The sequence below is a fragment of the Caretta caretta genome, chromosome 22 (assembly GCF_965140235.1).
Source record: "Caretta caretta isolate rCarCar2 chromosome 22, rCarCar1.hap1, whole genome shotgun sequence".
NCBI classification, from domain to species: domain Eukaryota; kingdom Metazoa; phylum Chordata; order Testudines; family Cheloniidae; genus Caretta; species Caretta caretta.
In genome coordinates, this window is record NC_134227.1 from 19812246 (window position 1) to 19832838 (window position 20593).

General features: G+C 42.5%; 1 protein-coding gene across 3 annotated transcripts in view; it reads left to right on the plus strand.

Moving 5' to 3' along the window:
• The window catches only part of TTC12 (tetratricopeptide repeat domain 12), a 39112-nt gene extending 19366 nt beyond the window's left edge, over positions 1-19746 (plus strand). For all 3 annotated transcript variants that reach the window (XM_048827523.2, XM_048827524.2, XM_075122186.1), the window contains 13 exons: positions 353-541; positions 2243-2312; positions 3619-3707; positions 5326-5494; positions 8237-8329; positions 8850-8913; positions 10036-10170; positions 10340-10444; positions 11315-11383; positions 12353-12454; positions 14025-14124; positions 17331-17556; positions 19576-19746. In XM_048827523.2, the coding sequence (XP_048683480.2) occupies positions 353-541; positions 2243-2312; positions 3619-3707; positions 5326-5494; positions 8237-8329; positions 8850-8913; positions 10036-10170; positions 10340-10444; positions 11315-11383; positions 12353-12454; positions 14025-14124; positions 17331-17556; positions 19576-19651 (1487 nt within the window). In that variant the 3' untranslated portion in view covers positions 19652-19746. The remainder of the gene's footprint in view (positions 1-352; positions 542-2242; positions 2313-3618; positions 3708-5325; positions 5495-8236; positions 8330-8849; positions 8914-10035; positions 10171-10339; positions 10445-11314; positions 11384-12352; positions 12455-14024; positions 14125-17330; positions 17557-19575) is intronic.
• The last annotated feature ends 847 nt before the right edge of the window (positions 19747-20593 follow it).

Here is a 20593-nt window from a genome sequence, read left to right on the forward strand (position 1 = left end):
TCTTATTTTCTCATGCCAAAGCTGACTTCAACTTTGAAAAGTGTTGCAGGATTCTTAGCATAAATGAACAGGATTATAGAAAGACATAGGCCAGTTTAAGATATGTAACTGCTAGAAATATATGCAATATAATATTATACTGATATTGTATGCTTAATGCATATTAATATATGTGGTGTCAGTAATACATATTGCCAATGTGATTATATATGTTTTTCCCAAGATATATTGGTCAACATCAGGATATCAAATGGCATTTCATTTCTTTCCTCACTGTCCTTAATGTGTATCAAGAATTTGTGGCCTCTTTACTGAATTTCATTTTTAGTTTCTCTTTCTTTTGGTGTTGAAGACTGCATGAATGAAGTAGACTTACAGGAAAAAAAAGCAAAAGAGGAAGAGAGAGCTCTGGAGGAATTTCAGTCTGGAAAGTATACTGCTGTGTCTGTGAAAGAGCTGCTCCAGAAACTCAATAGACCTGACCAGAATATCCTTTATTATGCAGGCGGGATTAGAGTTTTGACTGAATCAATAAAAGATTGTAAGTATTTTATGCAAATCTGTCTGTCTAATGTGCTAATTTGGGGCATGATTCAAATAGAGGGCAGTCTTTAATGAGAGTTGGATCAGGCCTATAAAAACTCTACCTCTGTTTTTAAAAAAATGTACATTATGGGCTTGATATTTCAAAAGTTTTGGGCCAGTAAATGCATGTATGAAACAGTCACACATTTTTGGGCCTAAAATCTGAGCACAATCGTGTGCAAATTGGGCATGCTGTGCAGAATAACATGAAGAGCTTACTTTGTCAATATTGAAAGGCAGCTCTCTTTCCCCCTAAATGGGAGATCTGCTCTTAACTCTCAAGACCGTTGAGGAGATATGTGCCACATCAAAGGAGAAGATACCCCATAGTTTGGGAAATCAGGATAAATGTTCAGTAACAAACCCAGATGGCAAACTTCTCCCATGAATGTATGGTAAACTGTAACCACGTGAATCCATTCAGTATCCAGTACTCTAGCTTTCTTTTGAAACTGGCCACTATTGTTCATTTCATTGGGATAGTGAATTAATCCTTGTTAACATAATGTAAATGATCAGATAAATCACCAACATTTTGCCTTTTGAAGAGAACATTGAATTTGAAAGGGTTTTAAATGGGCTCCAAATAGAATGTTAGTCCCAAAGCCACTCAGACTTTGAACAAATGCGTATCAGATGTGAACATCACAGTTTAGACTCATCTCTACTGAAATCCTGACAAGTTCTGAGTTCAAGTTTTAACCATGCATGTGTTGATAATGTTGCTAAATCTACAGCAAAGAGTTCAGGTGGTTGAGTATCACCAGTTGTTGTAAAACTCTGGTCTAACAAGATAAGTAAAGGGAGAGCTGATTTTTTATGATTTAATTTTAAAGCATACTGTAAATTTTAGGCCAATTCCCAATGGAGCTACCCAACTTGCACCAGATGAGGATCTGGCCCTTTAAATGTACATTCTTCTAACTGTGTAGCATCCAGTATGTGAGATGTCCTCTCTCTCAGACCTCTATTCTGCTTTAATAAGGGCCTGGACTCAGTGAGATGGTTGGGTTCTTCCTACTTTATCACCTCCAGTCCCATGTGGACTCTGGTGTTGATTTGGATCCTTTAACAGCTGTTTGTTTTAAAATGTTTACAGTTCACAGATGAAATGAATTGATTTGCAAAGCCTGACTGGTCTTTAAATCTTCTTGACTCCTTGCAAAGCACTTTAAATTAAGTCAGGTTTCAGAGTAACAGCCGTGTTAGTCTGTATTCGCAAAAAGAAAAGGAGTACTTGTGGCACCTTAGAGACTAACCAATTTATTTGAGCATGAGCTTTCGTGAGCTACAGCTCACTTCATCGGATGCATCCGATGAAGTGAGCTGTAGCTCACGAAAGCTCATGCTCAAATAAATTGGTTAGTCTCTAAGGTGCCACAAGTACTCCTTTTTTTTAAATTAAGTCAGTCACTCTGTACAATTACAGACATGAATCAGAGTGTATATACTTTAACTTCAGTGCTGTTTCTGCTCCAAATACTCTTTAGAGGATTTTCCCTTTTTGCGATATAAATATGTATAATTTGTTCCCCAAAGTGGTTGATTGGAACCTTGTCACTTAACACTCTGTTTCCAGAGAACAGGAGTGTGCCTTCATGATATATCAGGCAGATGGATTGCTGGGCTTATGTGGTTATCTCTGAATTTGTTTCAGGCACTGAACAAACTTTATTTAGAACAAACAATGGATTCAGTATCATCAGTGACAATAAGGTCATAAGACGGTAAGGGATCTCGTAAGGAGAACAGTGCGGTATTACAACATGAGGAAATGAAAAGATATTTTAAAGAAACACAGTTGCCTCTCATGAAATTCAGATGAAATGATCAAAAGATAATGTGACAGCCTTTTCATGTCTCACTATATTGACTTCTATTTGACCTTCAGACAAATAATGCACTTTTGGATATAACGGACAAAACACCTGCTGTGCTTCAGATTTAGTCTCCTGGGTACGCCTGTAGGGTTAGTCCTTTTCATTTCTCTGCGTAGCTGCGAAGATGAGAGTAGGGTTGTAAAACTTAACATAAAAGAATTGCAAATGCAGAAACTCAGTTACTTAATGGACTGAGGGCGAGGTCCGTAGCTGGGGTAAATGGATGGAGCTGTGCTGATGCCAAATGCTGACTTATACCCTCTGGAGATGTGGCTCCGTAGTGCTGTAATGTGAGCTGTACAACCATTTCTGGGTGCCCGTTTCAGCCCTATAATCGAGGGAGAGGCTCATCCTCCAAGATTTATATTTTCTGCTGCTTATCAGTTGTATATTCTTGGCTGCCTGTTGTATTTTACTTTACTAGTCAAGCAAAGGAGCTAGTGACCTTATTTGACTTTAAGTCCCTTTGCTATTCAGTCTGCCTCATGGATGAGAGGATAGATGCTCTGCATGAGATCAAAGCCACTTGCTTAGTGCTGAAATCTGGTTTTTGAAATTCTTTTGGGAAAGAGATGACGTACTCATTGGCGATATATTTGGAAAGGTTCGGTTAGGTATTGGCTGCAAAATGTTATGCAGACCAGAAATTTTTGCTGGTTTGAGACTGGTCTAGCACAGAGAGATTTGAGGTGGTCCCAGGAAGTTGAAATGGATGGGAGTGGCGCATTAGGATTCCAAATAAGGCTGCATGATGGTGATCCCTTCAGAGTCTATCAGAATCACTCTCTGTCAGCCACTGGTGGTTGCTTGAGATATGAAGCAATCTGCCCCCATACCCACATAAGTATGTGGCTTCTTGGTGATCCCAGCTGTCACTGATCCATAGAGTGCAGGGATGAGCTCAGAACTCTGTCTCAGCAGGGGTCCATGAAGCAGCCAGTTTATACAGGCAATATATCAAAGCCAGTGGCAAAGGAATCTGACTGGGAAATGAAACCAGTGTTCCTAAACATGTTTATTAAAATAGCCAGATTTGGAGCTTGAGAACTTAAAGAAAAAATCCTGGGGCAGATCCTCAGGTAGAGAAACCCCATGGGCTTCTCTAACTCCACATTTTCCTCTGCTGTTTTGTAGATAAATATTTTCGTTTCAGGGGCCTCTCTGTAGCAAAGAAAAACACCGCTGAAGTGGAATTGTCAATTTCTCTTCTCATCCTCTGGCAAGCAGTCTGTGCTGGGAATGGTAAGGCTGTGTAATCAGCATTAATCATTGTTAATGTACTGCTAATATGGCACTGACGACATCTGAAATTATTGTTTTCAATTAATATCGCTCCCCAGAGAACTTGGGTCTAGACCTTGTAGCACACCACAGATTTACAGGTCAGATGCAACTGCTGCAGGCATAGAGCTAGCAGAAAATACAATTATGGCAGTGGATCCCCTAGGCAATGAAATTATTATCCATTTTAATGGATGGCTTAAAGCTATTGCAGAGGCTGAAGTGAGCTGCTGTTCTGGGGTCATCAGTTGGTCTTGGGTTCATGTCTTCCATCATTAGTACCTATTTGTCAGGAGCAAATTCTTCCCTGTTTGCTGGAATTTCTAGCTCTAGTTAGCTAATGTCGGGAGTGGTGTGCAGCAACAAAGGCTTGCAACCAGCCCCTTCTGGGGCTGCGCACACGTGCACCTCAACAAACAAAGCCAGTGCAGAACAGCAAGGAGAAGTCATTTGCTGTTTATCTTCTTGAGTATTCTGTTGTCTGGAGTAAATGTGAGCCTTAGTGATGTTTTGCAGTGTGTTTTTGATCCTTTCCGGCCTAACTTTTAAAACAGAGGGCCAGATACCTAGCTGGTGTAAATCAACATAGCTCTGTTGACTTTGTAGCTACTTAAATTAAAATTGTGGCTCATTGTGTCTGACTGTGGATGATTTTGGCTTGCATTCTGCCCATTCTTCTAATTTTGAAGCTTTCATTCCATTTTATTATATGGTATGAAGGGCCCATTGAGACAGACAGACAGACAGTTCGGCACTTTCTTATCTGTTCTTGTAAAATGGGAAGCCAGAGGACATCTAATAGTGCAAGCAAAATTTTGTTCTCTTGCCCTGGAAGTTCCATGCAGATACCAAGAGTGGTAGCAAAATATTGGTGGTGAGACTCCATGTACAATTTCTCTGTGGAATAGTATTAAACTCATGGGAAGATCCATTTTTTTTTTTTTGTTTATGCTCTTTTTGGAAACTGAGGTCCTTTTTCTTAAACCAGTTACAGCAATGCATGGCTGAATGCCATAAATAGGTGCCACTGTAGCATGATAAAGCACACCTTGTTAAGGCCCAGAAAATCTGTTTTCACCTGCACAGCATACTGGGTATGTAACGGGACCTTCAATCTTGTAATTATAGAGGTGTTGTAGGTAGGCAGAAAGGGAATAGCAAGGTAAGGGATGGTATACCAAATGGCACAGAAGGAAAATATTGAACATTTTGAAGACTTGGGGCCAAAATGCACATTTATTTACACCCCACGTGACCCAGCTAATATCCAAGAGGTTGAACTGGTGCAAATGACAGCAGATTTTGAATATTGCATGAATATGCTAAGGGACCAGCTGCTTTGTCCTTTTTGGAGAGTCTGAGTAATGGATGGAGGAGGGCAGTACTCTAGCCTTGTCTTTTCCTGATATGATATTATGTGACATGAACACTCCTGTATGCCAGTCATGTAGAGTAAGGGCCCTAAGTGGATGAAATAAAGATAATAATACATTTGAATGATTTTCTACAGGTTCTGATTTAATTGCTGTAGAGGGATTTTATGGCACATGATGTACGACGCAGACCTTTTCTTTTTCAGAGGAGAATCAGCGATTGTTGTTAACTCACCCTGATGTGAATGTGCAGCTCCCCGTGCTGCTATCATCTGACGTGCCTGATATCCAGAAGCAGAGCTTGGCATTGCTGTCTCTGTACTCTCAGACTGAGAATGGAAGAAGTCTGCTGATCAGGCACCAGAACCTAACCAAGTACTGTATTCTGCTAGAATCCATAAACAGTTGTACACTTGCAGTCCACAGCTAAAGGATAACGTACAACAAGGAACTCATGCTTAGCCTTGTCACTCAGGAAGTTGAAATTTATGGCCCAAATCAACTAGATTAGAATTATTGGATTCCTGAACAAAATTTCCAACACCATTATCTCCAGGTCATCCAAACCCATAGGGGGAGCACTTCAGTATCCACATCTTATCTAAGGGAAAATAAAGTCCAGCCCAGGGGTCGGCAACCTTTGGCATGCAGCCCATCAGGGTAACCCACTGGCGGGCCGCAAGATGTTTTGTTTACGACCATCCGCAGGCACAGCCCCCTACAGCGTCCAGTGGCTGCAGTTCGCTGTTCTCGGCCAGTGGGAGCTGCGGGAAGCAACGCCAGTGGATTACCCTGATGGGCTGCAAGTAGAAGGTTGCCGACCCCTGGTCCAGGCAAAAAAGGTGTCCAGAAGCTAAATTCTCCCTTGGGTGGACCTTCTGTGGCTCCCTCCAGTGGCAGAGCTAATGGGAGAGTGACTCTTCCCACCTGGCAGACTTTGTGGCATCTTTTCAAGTCAACAGGTATAATTAAAGTGGCACCACTGATTACCATCACATGCCCCGCGGTTCCACCACTGCTCAAAACCTGGCTCTGCTACTGGCTCCCATGGTCATATTTGATACTAACTGGGCAGAGTGCCACATATGCATTGAAGGCTGCAGTGATGTTGGAGAGAATTTTGGCCTGAAAACAGGGAATGTCTTCTATAGCTCTGGCTCGTGACTTCAACAGCACAGAACATCTCATGAATTTGAACCTAGCCCAGGTGAACAGTGGCTGAAAGTCAGTTCCCTCTGATGGTGATTTTGTGACCTCTGTCAAATGAATATGGTAATCTCATCGCACTTCCTGTGTTCTTGTTCAGGAGACAAAAATCACCAACACAGGTGGCAATAATTGGCACAATTGTTGTCTGCCTCAGCATTGGAGGCCGGAGACTGACTAGGCCAGGGATACTTAACTCCACTCTTCCTTAAAGGTATCCCCAGATCAGGGGTGAGGCACAGTAACAGGGAAGCTTGGACTTCAGCTGTCTACCCATCTTAGGTACTTATGTGGCCTCCATTTCCACCTCACAATCTTTAATGCGTTTATACTCACTGTACCCCTGTGAGGCAATTGCCTCTGTTACAGATGAGGAACTGAGGCACAGAGGGACCAAGTGACTTATCTGAGGTCACTCAGGAAGTCTGTGGCTGAGCAGGAGATTTAAACCCAAGTCTCTTGCGTTCCAGTGCCCACTGGCTAGTGACCTAACCACAGGGTATTAGAGCGCTTCAGGCACCTTTCACCAGTACTAAGTTCACAAACTAACAACAACAAAATTCTTGAATTCCCCCAAGTCATGCCTGATTTCTTCAGCTTGTCGCCAGAACTATCCCTGGACAGTTTCTGAAGTGGCAGGCCCAGCTGAGCAAACGCACTAAAACAAAGAGAGCAGCAATGTGAGAGGAATACCATGCAACATGCTTCAACTTAGGATAGTTAGCAATGTGGGGAAAGACATCCTAACTTTCTGCAGCACATGGCAGATTTCACAACCAAGCATGTTTTCACAGTTGAATAGAAAAGGGCTTGTTACTGGAAAAGTTTAGATAACCTCAGGGCACCTCTCAAGTAACCTTTCCTTAGGTGATAATCAAATATGTGCACTTCTCTCTCTTCATCAAGAGTTTATTAGGTTATCTTTGAATGTGTTGAGTTTCAAGCTGAGTCTCTCATTGTCCAGTAACTGAAATTTATGATTTTTCAGAGGATTGCAATGACTCACTGAATGGAGAAAGAAACCACATTAAAATTATCTCTGTTACTGTACCATTGCCTACTGCTACAATTAAACAGAGAATAAATTTTAATGGACTGGTTTAAATGAAATAGTTGGAAATAATTGATGAGCAGAAAAGATTAAACAGATGTACATACTTTAGTAAAGTATGTACAACATTAATCCAGAGACATTTTTAATCAAAAGGAAGGTTAAAGAGATGAGCCATGTCTGAAGGAAAGTTTGGATGCATTTATTAATAATAATGTCAATTTTTTCATGGTGTAAAATATCATGACAGCTCCTTGTGTCTACTTGTGAAGAAAGAGTCTGTGCATGATTGTCAAAAAAGAGTCAGGTGTGCAAAATGCACACGTTCAGCTGATTCTCCTAGGTGTTGTGTATCCACAATTGCAACAGAAGTCACTGAGAGCTGCAGGTGCATGGTCACGGCTCACTTGTATGTTTAAACCAGTGTAAATGGTGGATTCTCTGTAACTTGAAGTCTTTAAATCATGATTTGAGGACTTCAGTAACTCAGCCAGAGGTTAGGGGTCTGTTACAGGAGCGAATGGGTGAGGTTCTGTGTCCTGCATTGTGCAGGAGGTCGGACTAGACAATCATGATGGTCCTTCTGACTTTAAGGTCTATGAGTCTAAGTGACTAAGCTTTAATCTCTCTCAAAGTCAAAGGATTTAGGCTCCTAAATCAGTTAAGTGCTTTTGAAAACTTTACACCAGATTCTCAGCTGTGTAAATCAGCTTGGCTTCCTGATTAAAACCAACTGAGGATTTGGCCCTAAATCTCTATGGGACGTAGGCTCCTAAATCAGTTAGGTGCTCTTGTAAATGTTACCCCTGGTGCATATTTGTATAATCTATCTGACATGAGCATTATTAACTTTCTTACAGGTGGCTGCAGATGCTGATTGCATTCATCAGTGTTATGGATGACAGAGCTAGCTCTGCCATGAGCCTGCTATCTAACCTAATCAAGGAGGAAAAGTAACTTGTACTACTTAAACCATTCACTTTTTTAGAATTGTGAGGTCATTTGATTAGCCCCAGAATATACAACGCTAAGTCAGAAAAAAACAACCTGCGGAGCTGCATATAGAATACTCTTTTCGTGTGTCTGATAGGGCAAAGAACCAGTTCATGCTTGTGCTATTAAATACAAGGCCTTGGCAAAAATGGAAGGATTTTTTCATCTTGCACTTTTTACAAGAGAGTAACCTGAGGTTTTCCACTCTCACCAGTGTCACTCCATTGGATTTGCACAAGTGTGGCTGAGGGCACTCCTTAACTCTTACATAGTAAGGAAGTTTTTATGCAAAATTAAAACCGGATATTGGGAAAACCAAGGATGTATGGTTTTGTGTAAAATTGCATTTATATTGTTATTTTGAATCCTCTCCAGTTGGGATAAGATTAGAGCCAGCCTTTTGGTTGCTACAAGGTGCATTTTTCTGTGCTAATTTTGTCTAGATCCACAACTGGCTGATGAATATTGCTTTGCCAACAGGTTCAAAATCCAGTGTCGTATCAAACTTTCCACAAGTGTTTTGCCTCTGTTCGCACAGTTGTTGGTAAGAAAGAGCCTAGTTTTTCCATATTTTGCATGAAAAGTGCTGTTTGCATAATTTCTGCTCTATCAGTTCCTTTTAGCCTTGGGGCTGATTGTTCACATCTGGAATTCACATGATTCTTCAGTCCTAGGAATGTAAGAATTGCCATGCTGAATCATCTCAGGATCCTTCCAGTCCAGTAGCTGCAAGAAATCCCACAACTGCTTGCTACAGGGCATCCTACCCCTAGGGAAAGTTTCCTCCCCAATATTTAGAAGTTGGCTTATGCTCTGAAGTAAGAAAGCAACTTTACAAAACTCCTGAGATGAAATCCTGGCTCTAACAAAGCCAGTAGCAAAACTTCCATTGACTTCAGTGGGGCCAAGATTTCACCCTGTGTGAGGGTTTTTTTTCCCCCCAATCCTTTTTGTGACTTTGGATACGCTTGTCACTAACTAGTTCACCCTGTCCCAGATTCAAATGTCTCATTGACTAATTTTTATTCTACATGTTTCCTATTTAGGGAGATATGGATCTGAAGACAACTTTAGGTCACAAATTAAATGGGTTTAGTGGTTTGATCTTTTCTTTAGCCATAGTTTATTCACATTTCAAATGCATAGTCCTTTAATAGGCCTCTGTTGGAATAGCAGGAGGTGGTTCAGGTTAGGCATGGGTTGCATTAGACAAAAATGGATATAATGAGAAGGAAAAACTCTCTCTACTGTTTGAAATGAGTGACAAGAAAATGGAACAATAGCTGGGATTCACCTGTTTTTGTTTTCCCTTTGAAAATATGTTAAAATTGTTAACTGTCACTACCCTTGGGTCTGTCACGTCGTTTGGACACGATCTGGTGGGGAAGGGAGTTTTATCATTTTGAGGTCAAGAGGCAGAGAGACAATTGCTAGTTCCCCACTGGTGTAAATTTTCGAAACGATATGCAGGGATTTAGCTCTGTGGCTTCAGTCAAGGTAATTTGCCAAGTATGATGCACCTCTGTGATTTATATGAGAGGAGTAATTACAGAGTTCCTGTTTCCACAGCTAAAGCAGCAGGAATAACAAAGGAGTATTCTGCACTTTATTATTGTTTCATCACTGTTGTCCTGAATATTCTTTCTCTCTACTCTTGTTTTTAAAGAAAACAGTCAACCAGGTGAACCAGCCAGCCCTTGCCCAGTGCATTGACACCATGGGGGACCTGTGTGCTGATGCAGTCATCCGACTGCAGATGGCTGAAAACCAGGAATGCTGGCAGGCCTGTTTAAAGCTTGTGGTAATTAACTTAATGAATACTACTAGTTCAACAGTGTTTCCTGCAGAGATCTCAGAGCGTCTGACAATTATTGATCGGTAGGCAGATGTGAGGTGGGCTGAGGACATCCATGATTTTGAACCTGTTCATTTTGAATCAGATGCTGAATAGTCTCTTCTTCTCTGTGTAGGATGAGTGTTGCTTCACTGGCAACTCAGCAGGATACCAAGAGTGTTTGTTCGCAGTGCTGGGCCTGATGATGAACTTATCCCTGGAATCAAATTTGGTCATTCAGGTATGGCATGCAAAGTTTACTGATGTTCTGAAGAAGCTTCCTGATTGCTTTTACCACTTACCTGAAGCCTCAAAGCTGCAGGAACAGTTCCAGCCCCTTTCTCTCTCATTATTGTATTTGGACCTTATCCAATGCCCACTGAAGTTAATGGGAGTCTTTGCAATCTCAGAGCATTTAGATGGACTAGGAGGCTGGAAGGAGAACTACTGTGGTCATTCTACTGGTGGATATTGAGGATCTCTCAGTCTGCGTTGGGAATGAAAGTTTAATTACACTGTTACGGATCAGGAACATCTGTTTCAAATGGCTGTTGCACAGCAGACATGGGAGTGAACTTCGGGGTTCAAGAGCTAGCATCCGGGCAGTTAACATTCTGTTCTACCAAGGCTCTTCACCCTGTCCCCTTTTTCCCTCTGTAAAATGATTAATGTGAGGAGAACTCTGGGATCCTTTTTGATTACGTTCTTTTTTAACATAAACATTTAATGTTTCCTTAATATTTTGTGGCAGAAAGTACAGTGTAAAGTTCCTCTCTACAGCCTGACCAGTGGAAATCTGAATGATGCACATTCATTCCTCTCCACCAAGGAAAGGTTGTATTCTATTTCACGATCTCAACTACATTGCCTGAGTGCAAGTTTGGGGCCTGATCCAAAGCTCATTGAAGCCAAAACTACCCATGCCCTAAGGATTGAAGGGGAGATTTTTCAACTGCACAAATGGCAATTAGGCACCTTACTGTCAATTGTGGCTGTGGAAATCTCCCTTGAAAGCTTCCTTGCCATGTGATTGCCTTCTTAATGCCATTTCTAATTAAAGCTTGATTGTGACCCTTTAGACCTGAATTTCTAATACTGCTTATTGTTTCAGGAGCATGCTGTGGATGTTAGCAGGAGATGTTTGTCTCTGCTTGGTAGTAAAGATGGAAGGATTGTGACGGTAAGTGGATACCTATGAGCTAAGGGAAGATTGTGTAACCAACCCTGCACTAAATTCGCAGCTTCAGGCCCTGAATTTACAACTGAATTCTTTAGGTCAAGCTGTTGCACCCATGTGGATTTAGCTCTGTGGCTCCAGTCAAGGTAATCTGCACAATCAGGATCAAGGTCATAATGATCCTAAAGCCAAGATTTTTTTTTTTTGAATGTGTTATTGATGTAGAACCCAAATTCAACTTAGTTCTCTGCCTTGCTCTGTTTTGGACTTTTATTTTGATGTAAGAGGCTCTCTGTGTTCTGTGACTGGAACATCTTGTCAGGGAAGTTTTTTTACAATGTATTATCACCAGGATGGTTTTAGTTATTAAAATTCTTCCAGAGATAGGCAAAGAAATGAATCCAGAAGCAAAGCACCAACTGCAGACTCGGTGTCTTCTGTTTCAGCTGTTGTGCTTGAATCATTTCCAGGGTATTGTACTCCAGTCCATACATGTGTGTAACTCCCATTCATGCCAGCTCTTCCAAGGCAAGCTGGTGGCGCTTATGTGGTGTCAGCTGGGAATATCTCTCCTCTGACTGAACGAATGCAAGCCGTGCTGATCTATTTTACTTACTACCACTCCGAAACAGTGGTAGCTCTACTGAGCTGCTTTTAACTCTTCCCATAGTTCAAGCTGGCGGGAGTCATGCTGAAGCTTGGAATCACCTCTCCCTAGGCTGAGCCATTAGGAGGTTTGCTGAGTTTGGGTCTAGATACTAAAATGAGCAACATGCTAAAGCTATTGTTCTGTAATAACATTTCCTTAAGGATATATATTTTTCTTGCCCCTTTAATTCCCACTTTGGCCTTACCCAGCCACCTACACAAACAAAGGACTTATTGGGACGCCTAATAAAAGAGCAGAGGGCAGAAAGACGTAATCGCTTAAGAGAAAAGTCATTACCTTTTAATTTTTTTATTTTTATTAAGAGAGCCATTGGGGTTCTAAGTCACATCTTGCCAGCGAGCTCAATGGCAGTAGAAGAGGCGGTGACAGGAGGTGTGGTGAAGAGAATGCTTAGATTCTTGAAGGTAATTTCCTGAACTGATTCCACTTCATAGCACTCCCACAGAGTCAGGGTTTTCCCTGGGACTGAAGAAATCCCACCCTATTATATTTATTACGTGTTCTTCTTTTCTCTGTTTAGAGAACCCCACCTGTAAAAATGTGAAGGAGACAGAGAGGAATCTTACAGGACTGACTGGAAACAGGGCATTGCTTTTATAGATATTACATCCCCTATAAATCATTTGGGTTTATGTCACTAACTGAACATTCAGAAAAGTGTCCTTATCCAATGCCCAAAAGCTTCAAAGGTGAAATAAATTAATTGAAAGTCTGTAAAGCCACAACCAGTCTCCCTTCAAATCCTTTCTTAAGACTCGTTTCTGTGGTGATGCCAGCTGAGAAGGTTTAGGTAGGGATTGTGATCACTCCTGCTGAACAGCGTGTTAAAAAGACAGTATGCACATAGCTAGTATATACAAAAGCATACACACATGCTGCCTTCTCCCTTGCCCGTGTTTCACCCGTCTGTTGTTTCTTGTCTTTAACTAAGGCCCCAATTCTGTAACTGTCCATGTGGGGCAGACACCTGTGCTCAGGTGTAGCCCAACTTCAGTCAGTGGGGCTCTCAGCAAACACAGGAGTCCACTGATGCAGATCCAGTTGGATCCTAATATAGGGAGCTTGGTTCAGAGCCCATGGAAGTAAGCAGGAACTTTTCCACTGAATCTTAAATGAACGGTGGAACAAGTCAGGGGGCTGTGATTTTAATATGTCTGTATAGCATCCAGGAGTTCGGAGCCCAGGCCTGGTTGGGGCTGTAGGTATTCCTGTAATACAAATAATAAGTGGCATGGAAAAGTACAACGCCAGCTTCAGCTTTTGTAACTGGCATGGTAACGGAGTTAATTACCAATTTTGAAATGAGTCCAATACCAGAGCTTTGACTTTGGTCGTACCTGTGTGTTCCGTGCAGGGAGAAGATGGCTTTTGCCACTTTGAGCGCTATCTAAGAACATAGAAGCTAATGTGGCCCATGTGTATGTGCTCAAAGCTCTTAATTTCAAATGTCACTTGCAAAACAAAAGATATCCAGTGGGCTGGTGACTCAATGGCAGATGCACTAGCTTTTCATCTCCTGAAGTGATTTAAGATTGCAGTGTTCACAGAGCAGAGAGAACAAATGAGTTTCGTACATGGAAGTATAAAGAAAGACCTTTCTGGGGTAGTAAATCTAGCCCTTTGATGGATTTATTCCCTTATCAGCTATTCATTTATGACAATGCTCTTTTTTAATTTAAATTTGCGTAGCAGATTTATTCCTGCCGGTGTACATAGTCCTATCAAAGGTCAGATGATTATAGCAAGAGGGTTTGAGTTGCTGAAAGTCTATTTCTGTGCATAGTTATGAGCTGGTGGGTTTAAAAGAGATATCAGCATCTCCTAGAAGGATCTTGATTTGATACTTATGCCCAGGCATAAAGCATCCACAAACAACCTTCCAGTACTTGAGATGTTCTCTCTGTTCTTGCAAAAGTTGTGATGTGTGGACTGTAAATTATATATGTATTTTTTTTAATCCTAATTAAAATCCAGGCTGGTGGACAGACCACATCCTGTTATGCTATAAAGACCCTTGCTGTCTGTACTCAAAGCAACAGCCAGGCTCGAGAGGAGGTGGTGAACTCAGATAAAAGTAAGTGACAACTTTATTAGCCCGAGATTGAATGCAGAGGTTTATCCCAGGGCTCCCATCACAGAAACACTCTTTCCTCTAAAATGGAGCTGAGCATTAATTCTGTTAAACTCCCATACGGATGCCACCATGTTTACAGAAAAATGTACCATTTCACTTCCTAGCTTAGTGCTTCATTCGCCTTCCAGCCATGTGCAAGTGGAAATGTGCACAGCAGATAATGAATGTAGAATATGGAGGCTGCACTTAGCTTAGTAAAATGGCTCGATCTGCAGATCCCCAGACTGGGAGAAATACACTGAACAACATTTAACGGGAATTAATCCAGTCAGCAGTTTACTAGAAAAGGCTAAAGAAATAGGTTCAGATTTCCCAGTGCAGCAGCTGAAGAAAGATACTTAAACCATAGTTAGGCATCTGAAAAAGTGGCCTAACTTTTAGAGGTAGCATGCAGCTCCAGCTCCCTTGGACTGCAAGTTTGAAAGATTGGCCTAAGTAAAATAACAGAGGGTGGAAGGAGTGTCACCACAAACGTTTCCTTCGTGTTAGTGCCTTTAAGTCTTTCTGAGTTATCAGCACTTGAGTATGTAGTTGTGATCGTGTGCAGTACCACTGTTCAGAACATTTGAAAATCTAGCTTTAGTCCATTCCATTCTGCAGGACCTTAGAATGCCTGTGTTATACCTGAACCTGGCCAGCACCTTTTGGATCACCTGGTCCAACTGCCAATGTCATTATTGGATCGCAGTAGACATCTGCCTCTACTATTTCTGAATGTTGCTATTGCTGTAGTTGAGATTCTCTTTCTGAGCAGCGAATTCCAATCTCAGATATGCCTCATTGCGCTCAGAAAGATGCATGGTGTCACATCTTTCTCTTTCCTCTTCTTGGGCCATACCACCTTATTTTGATGATCTCCGCTAATACGGATTATCCCTTTCCTTCCTGTCAGACTAATTCTTATGGCTCTGTAGGTATCTTTTTATAGTATTTTCATCCTGCTCCCTCTATCTATATAAATTAAGCTTGCCTCAGTTTTCTTTGACTACTACTAATAATAATAATAACCAGCCCGCATGTAGCCACTCTTCATTGTCAGATTTCAAAGCACTGTGCAAAGGTAGACAGGCGTTATTATCCACCACTTACAGATGGAGAAACTAAGCTGAGGGGTCGAGAGACTTGCCCAAGGTCACCCACCTAGTCAATGGGAGAGATGAAAATAGAGTCTAGATCTCCTGACTTACAGGCCATTGTCTGATCCACTGGCCCCAACAGTCTGGAAGCAAAAGACCTGCTTCTGCTGTTCTGTGTCTGGTAACTTCAGATGCAGAACTGAGTAAAACTTTATCCCACAGGGGCTCAGTGCTTTGGAGTTTCCTCTAGGAACTCCAGAGACCTTAATCCTAATTGCATGACTAACCAACTCTTTGTTAAGGACAGACTGAGTGCAGATCATGTTGATAAAAGTAAAAGATCATTTAATTCCAAACTCTATGCTTCTCTTTCCCTTTTGTTCGGCTGGGTAATGAGATACAGTGTGGTGCCCTATTAATGTGAGAAGATGAGATGACAAGGAAACAGCATAATGAAGCTGGGGTTTATTTATTTGCAAGTTCATTCTTGCAGGGGGTTCAGAGCAGATCTCTAGGTTTTTAGATCTTTATTTCTCACTAGCCAATTACAAAGAAATATTTGAGAGCTTTCTTTCCTGGTAGCATCAATGGAAAGATTTCAAAGTCAAGAGGAACTTGAACCCTAAGGACTCTGGCCCATTAAAAGCCACTTGGAGCACCTTCTCTCCTTTTTACACCCCATGTAAGTGCTGTTAATTGATGTGGTGTGTGGAGAGATGCACATCCTTTCTTCATGTTACTAATAATGCTACAATGTGATGCTTTCCAACCAAGCTCTGGGTGTTCATCTTGTGCTAAGTCACATTATACTGTCAGCTCAGTTCAGCAGTCCAGATTTTGTTTTGCTGCCGGGAGCCCTTTTAGGTCAAGCTGTAGTTCTCTGACATTAAACTGCGTTCCAATCGGGCTAGCAAGTTCAGCTTCTGAAATGGATCGTTGTTGGTGCCCCTGCTGCGGTCTGGAGCAGCCCAGCTTCTCGGGAGCTATTGTCACAGCAGAACAAAAGAGAAAGGATGATGTGATTAGGAAGAACAGAAGGGACGATGTAAGAAAAATCAGAGCAGATTTGTGTAGCCCGTGGGGGATCTTCAGCATGAGAAGGACATCATTTTTTTGTTTGTTTGTGTTTTTTTAAAGCAGCCTCTCTGAATGCTGTTTGGAACCTGTGGCCTTAGGAGATGCTGCTGCTGTTTGCAGGAGCTGCCAACAGCGCCGCAGCTCCGTATCAAGATGATGTGCTAGTGTATATTGGCATAGCTCCACTGAAGCTGGCAGAGCTGTGCTGATTTAGGCCACCTGAGGATCTGGCTGTCTGCATTGCGCTTTTTTTGTTGGTTCTGGTTCTGGTTTTTTTTTTTGGTGGTGGTCTTAGTCCAGTGGCTTTCCATCTTAGCATGGCTGTAGATGCATAAACTGAGCTTATGCTGCCAGAAGGGGGCTTGGACTTTGAATTTCAGATTCAGTGCAGAACTCCGTGGCCAGCAGGAGTACAGCGAAGGGAGGACGCTCAGGGGAGAGGAAAGAAGAGCTTGTTGCACAGCTGTCAGACCCCGCTCTGATCGCACTCAGAATGGTATTAATTCTCTGCATGGGAACCACACCTGGCTCTCAGCTGGAGAAGAGGAGGTTGATGCAATTCATTCCCTCCTTTTCCATTTGCCACTGAGCCATGATGGGAGACTAGATTGTTTCCTCAGGGGTTGGTGTCAGTGATGCTTAGTGAAATGAGCACAAGCGACTTGGTTGATCTACTCCCGGATACCAAGATCTTGTGCTTGGCGATCCGCTCCACAGAGCAAGCAGCCTGCAACTCCTCCCAAAACTGGGTCTTGGGTCTGGGGGGGGGCAGCCCCATGTGATGGGGTGTTGCCATGCTTCATGCTCTCCTTTTCATTTGCATTTTCTTCTCTGTCCAGTTTCCAGTGCTGACTAGTTATTGCTGCCACCATGGTATCAGATGTCACTATTCCATTCTGCCATCCATTTTCAAAGAGCGATTTCTGCTGGTGTCTCTGGGGCCTGGCCCTCTGCTGGACTTACCTTCCAAGTTGTTCCTTTCTCTTTTCCCAGAGTTTGATGTGTTGCTGAAGCTCTTGGCCTCCGAGAACGAGATGGTGGTGGGGAACGCTGCTTTTTGCCTAAGCAGATGCTTCGAAGTACCTGGAGCTGCTTCATCCCTGCTGAATTCCAACATTGTGATGATCTTATTAAAACATGCAGGTGGTGAAGCCAAGAAAACCTCTGTGCAAAAGAACGCGGCAGTTGCTTTAGGAAAGCTCTGCACTGCCGAGCCAAGGTATTGTGGGGCTGATTATTATCCTTGGGCACCATCCAGCCTATGTGACGTCTTCCTAAAAAAATATATATATTAAGGCACCAGGGTTTGAAAAACTAACCAGGTACCTACTAGCTAGAGAGCTAACTCTACCACCAGAGGTCTGTGGAAAAGACGGGAGACCCAGCAGCAGGGACCGAGGTAAACCAGGGACCCCAGAGCCATGCGGATACCATGTATGTTACAGATAGAGTGAGAGAGCCATCAACTTCCCTCTAGCTGGGATTCCCGCCAGGTTTTGTCCCTGAGTCCTGCCTGGAGGCTCCAAATTTCATTTCAGTCATGGCAAGTACATTGGCATTCTCACCATTCTGTGCGCTCAGCTGCTTGTAGGGAGGCAGGCATCTCTCTCTTTTCCTCCTAATTTCTTACTTTCTTGGAAGGAGAGATTGTCTCCTCATCTCCCTCTTTTATGGGTGTTGGGATGGGTGCTCTCTGGACATTCCCCCACCTCGTGTCTCCTTGGGCAGGTACCGTCTGCCCCTGTATCCTGACAGGGAGTAGAGAGCTCTCATGCCGTCTCCTGGCGGGAGGGACAGAGGGGGCATGCTGTCAGTTTCGTATTCTGTATGCTTGGAGCCTTATGGGCAGCACAGGCTCATTCCTCCGGAGCATCACCAGACACGTGTCGGCTTCCCTCGGCTGCTGCAGCAGATTCACAGGCTCTGGCCAGCAGAGCAGACCCGGAGCTTTCCATAGGGATGATTGTCTGATGGAAAACTTACTTTCCACAAAATCAAAACTTGTCTGCCAGAATATTTCAGTGTTGTTGGGAAAACTGTTCCCAGATCCCTTGCACCTCTGTAGACCCAGCTCCCTGGCTCTGGAGCAGCCCACCAGATCCCCTGCCCCAGAGCCAGGGCTTCCAGCTCCTCAGCGGCCCAGATGCCCTGGGAGCCTTGACTCCCCATTGAGTGGGTTTCCAGGGCCATCTCAGAAATGTTTAGAAAAGGTCAAAACAAAATGTTTTATGAGCATGAGGGAGTGTGAAAGCATGGGGTAGAGGATCCCAGGGCTTAAAATGGGGTTGTGTGATAGTTGTCCATCTAGTGCATATAATAGTTCCAGCTAAACCCATCTAGCTGTAGTCGGTATCACAGTGCATGTATGCCCTTTGCTTTTGCTGCCTGGAGTGTCTTAGCAGGCAGAGTGTTAATTGTCCACGTTGCTGTCTGAATGGGTCTTTGCATGTTGGTGAAGCCAGAAGACACTGGATGTCTGTGGTGTTCACTGTTGGTTTGCTTGTATAGCTTTCTGGGAATCATTTTACATGGCTCTATAATGTTGCTTCTGTTGAAAGAATGAAAGAGGAAGGAATGATATGACAAATTGTAGAGATCAGAGAAGTGACCTGAGAGCAAAACAAGAGTGTAAACGTCTGGAAAGAATGTCTACAGAGAGACGGAGAGGTCCTAGCAGACTGCACATTACCCATTAATTGCTGTACACCCTGCAGTCCAGTCATAGGAGCTGAGCATGGACATACGAATATATATGCTGAGCTACTGAATAAAGATCAGGGTGTAAGGTTTTGGCTTCCCAATTGATGAGTTCTTCACTTCTGCCAGTTAGAGCAAATGTTCCCAAATTGAATCTTTCAGCAGAGAAAATGTAATGCAAACCCTTGATCAGAAGCTGCTAGAGAGTAAAAGGGAGAGACCTCACTCTTACTACTTCTACTGACCTTAGATGTCTGCTGTAATAGATTAAAACCTACTATTCTGCTTGGACATTTTTATAAAGTATCTCTGTGTGTTTAATGTTCTTTTATTTTCTCCTGCTGTGTGGGGAACAGTAATATATAAGCTTTGTCTGTCTTGCTCCCCTCTTATGGAGAATCTGTTGGATAAGGTATTAACGATTCCCGACAGCTTGTGCATGGGATGTAATAGAGCAATGGAAGTTTAGATTTCTTGCATTGTCAGTCCTATGCCATCCTTGCCGACATCTGATCCTTGCTTTCTTTTGTGGTTGTTGCAGGCATATTCTTCAACTGTGGGAGCTCAATGGAATGGCAATCATTAACTCTTCTATGAAATACGTGCAAGGTCTTTGAATTCCCCAAATGTTTTTGAATATAGGTTGTTAATACTGTAGTATGCTGTTTGCTGTTGCTCATTCTTCTCTAATAAAAATTGTTCAAAGAGACTAGACAGTCGTTCAATCCTTTATCAAACTGCAACTCCCATGGCCAGGGGAATGAAAGTCAGTTCCTTGGCACCATACCACCTCTCAGACCAGATCAGACCTCTGGTCCATCTTATCCGGTTTCCAGGCTCTGACATTGGCCAGCACTGGAAGGTGTGAGAGTCCCCATAAGGGACAATTATTGAATAACCTGCCTTTGTTCCTAACCCCTGTCAGTCAGTGGTTGGCTAAGTCCTGAAGCCTGAGGGTTTATATAACTTGTTTCAAATGTATGGAACATAATGGTGGATGTTCTTGCTACATATAAATGTCATCTTTTTTTTAATTCTGCCAAACGCTGTCTCAATCAGATTGTGGCAAGGAAGTTCACCGGCTAATTATCAGCTGATATCAAAAATATCCATGTATTTCCATGTATCAGTGTTATGCTTCCTGCCTTTCAGCTTCATCACTTCCATTTGCTCTTGTCTTCTGAGAGAATAAATAGGATCACCCAATTTACCTTCACTAATATTCATTATTTCATTTACCTCTGTCACATCCCCTCTTATTCATCTCTATAAACTCAACAGTCCCAATCCTCTGTATAATCAAACTCAGTCTGATTTAAAATATAATAATGCAAATAGCATGTGCTTCTTTTTTGTCTGTTTCCTGGAGTGGTTGGCCTTGAATTAGTGGCTATTCAAAACTCTATCTGGCAAACTATCCTGTAATCAATTGTTCTAATCTCTTCAAAGCTAAATCAAACCATAACTACTATCATCTGAAGACCTGGCTGAGAGAGAAGCCAGTGCAACTAGACACTGTTCTGTAGCGGCGGCACAAACCACATAACTGAGAGGTTTGT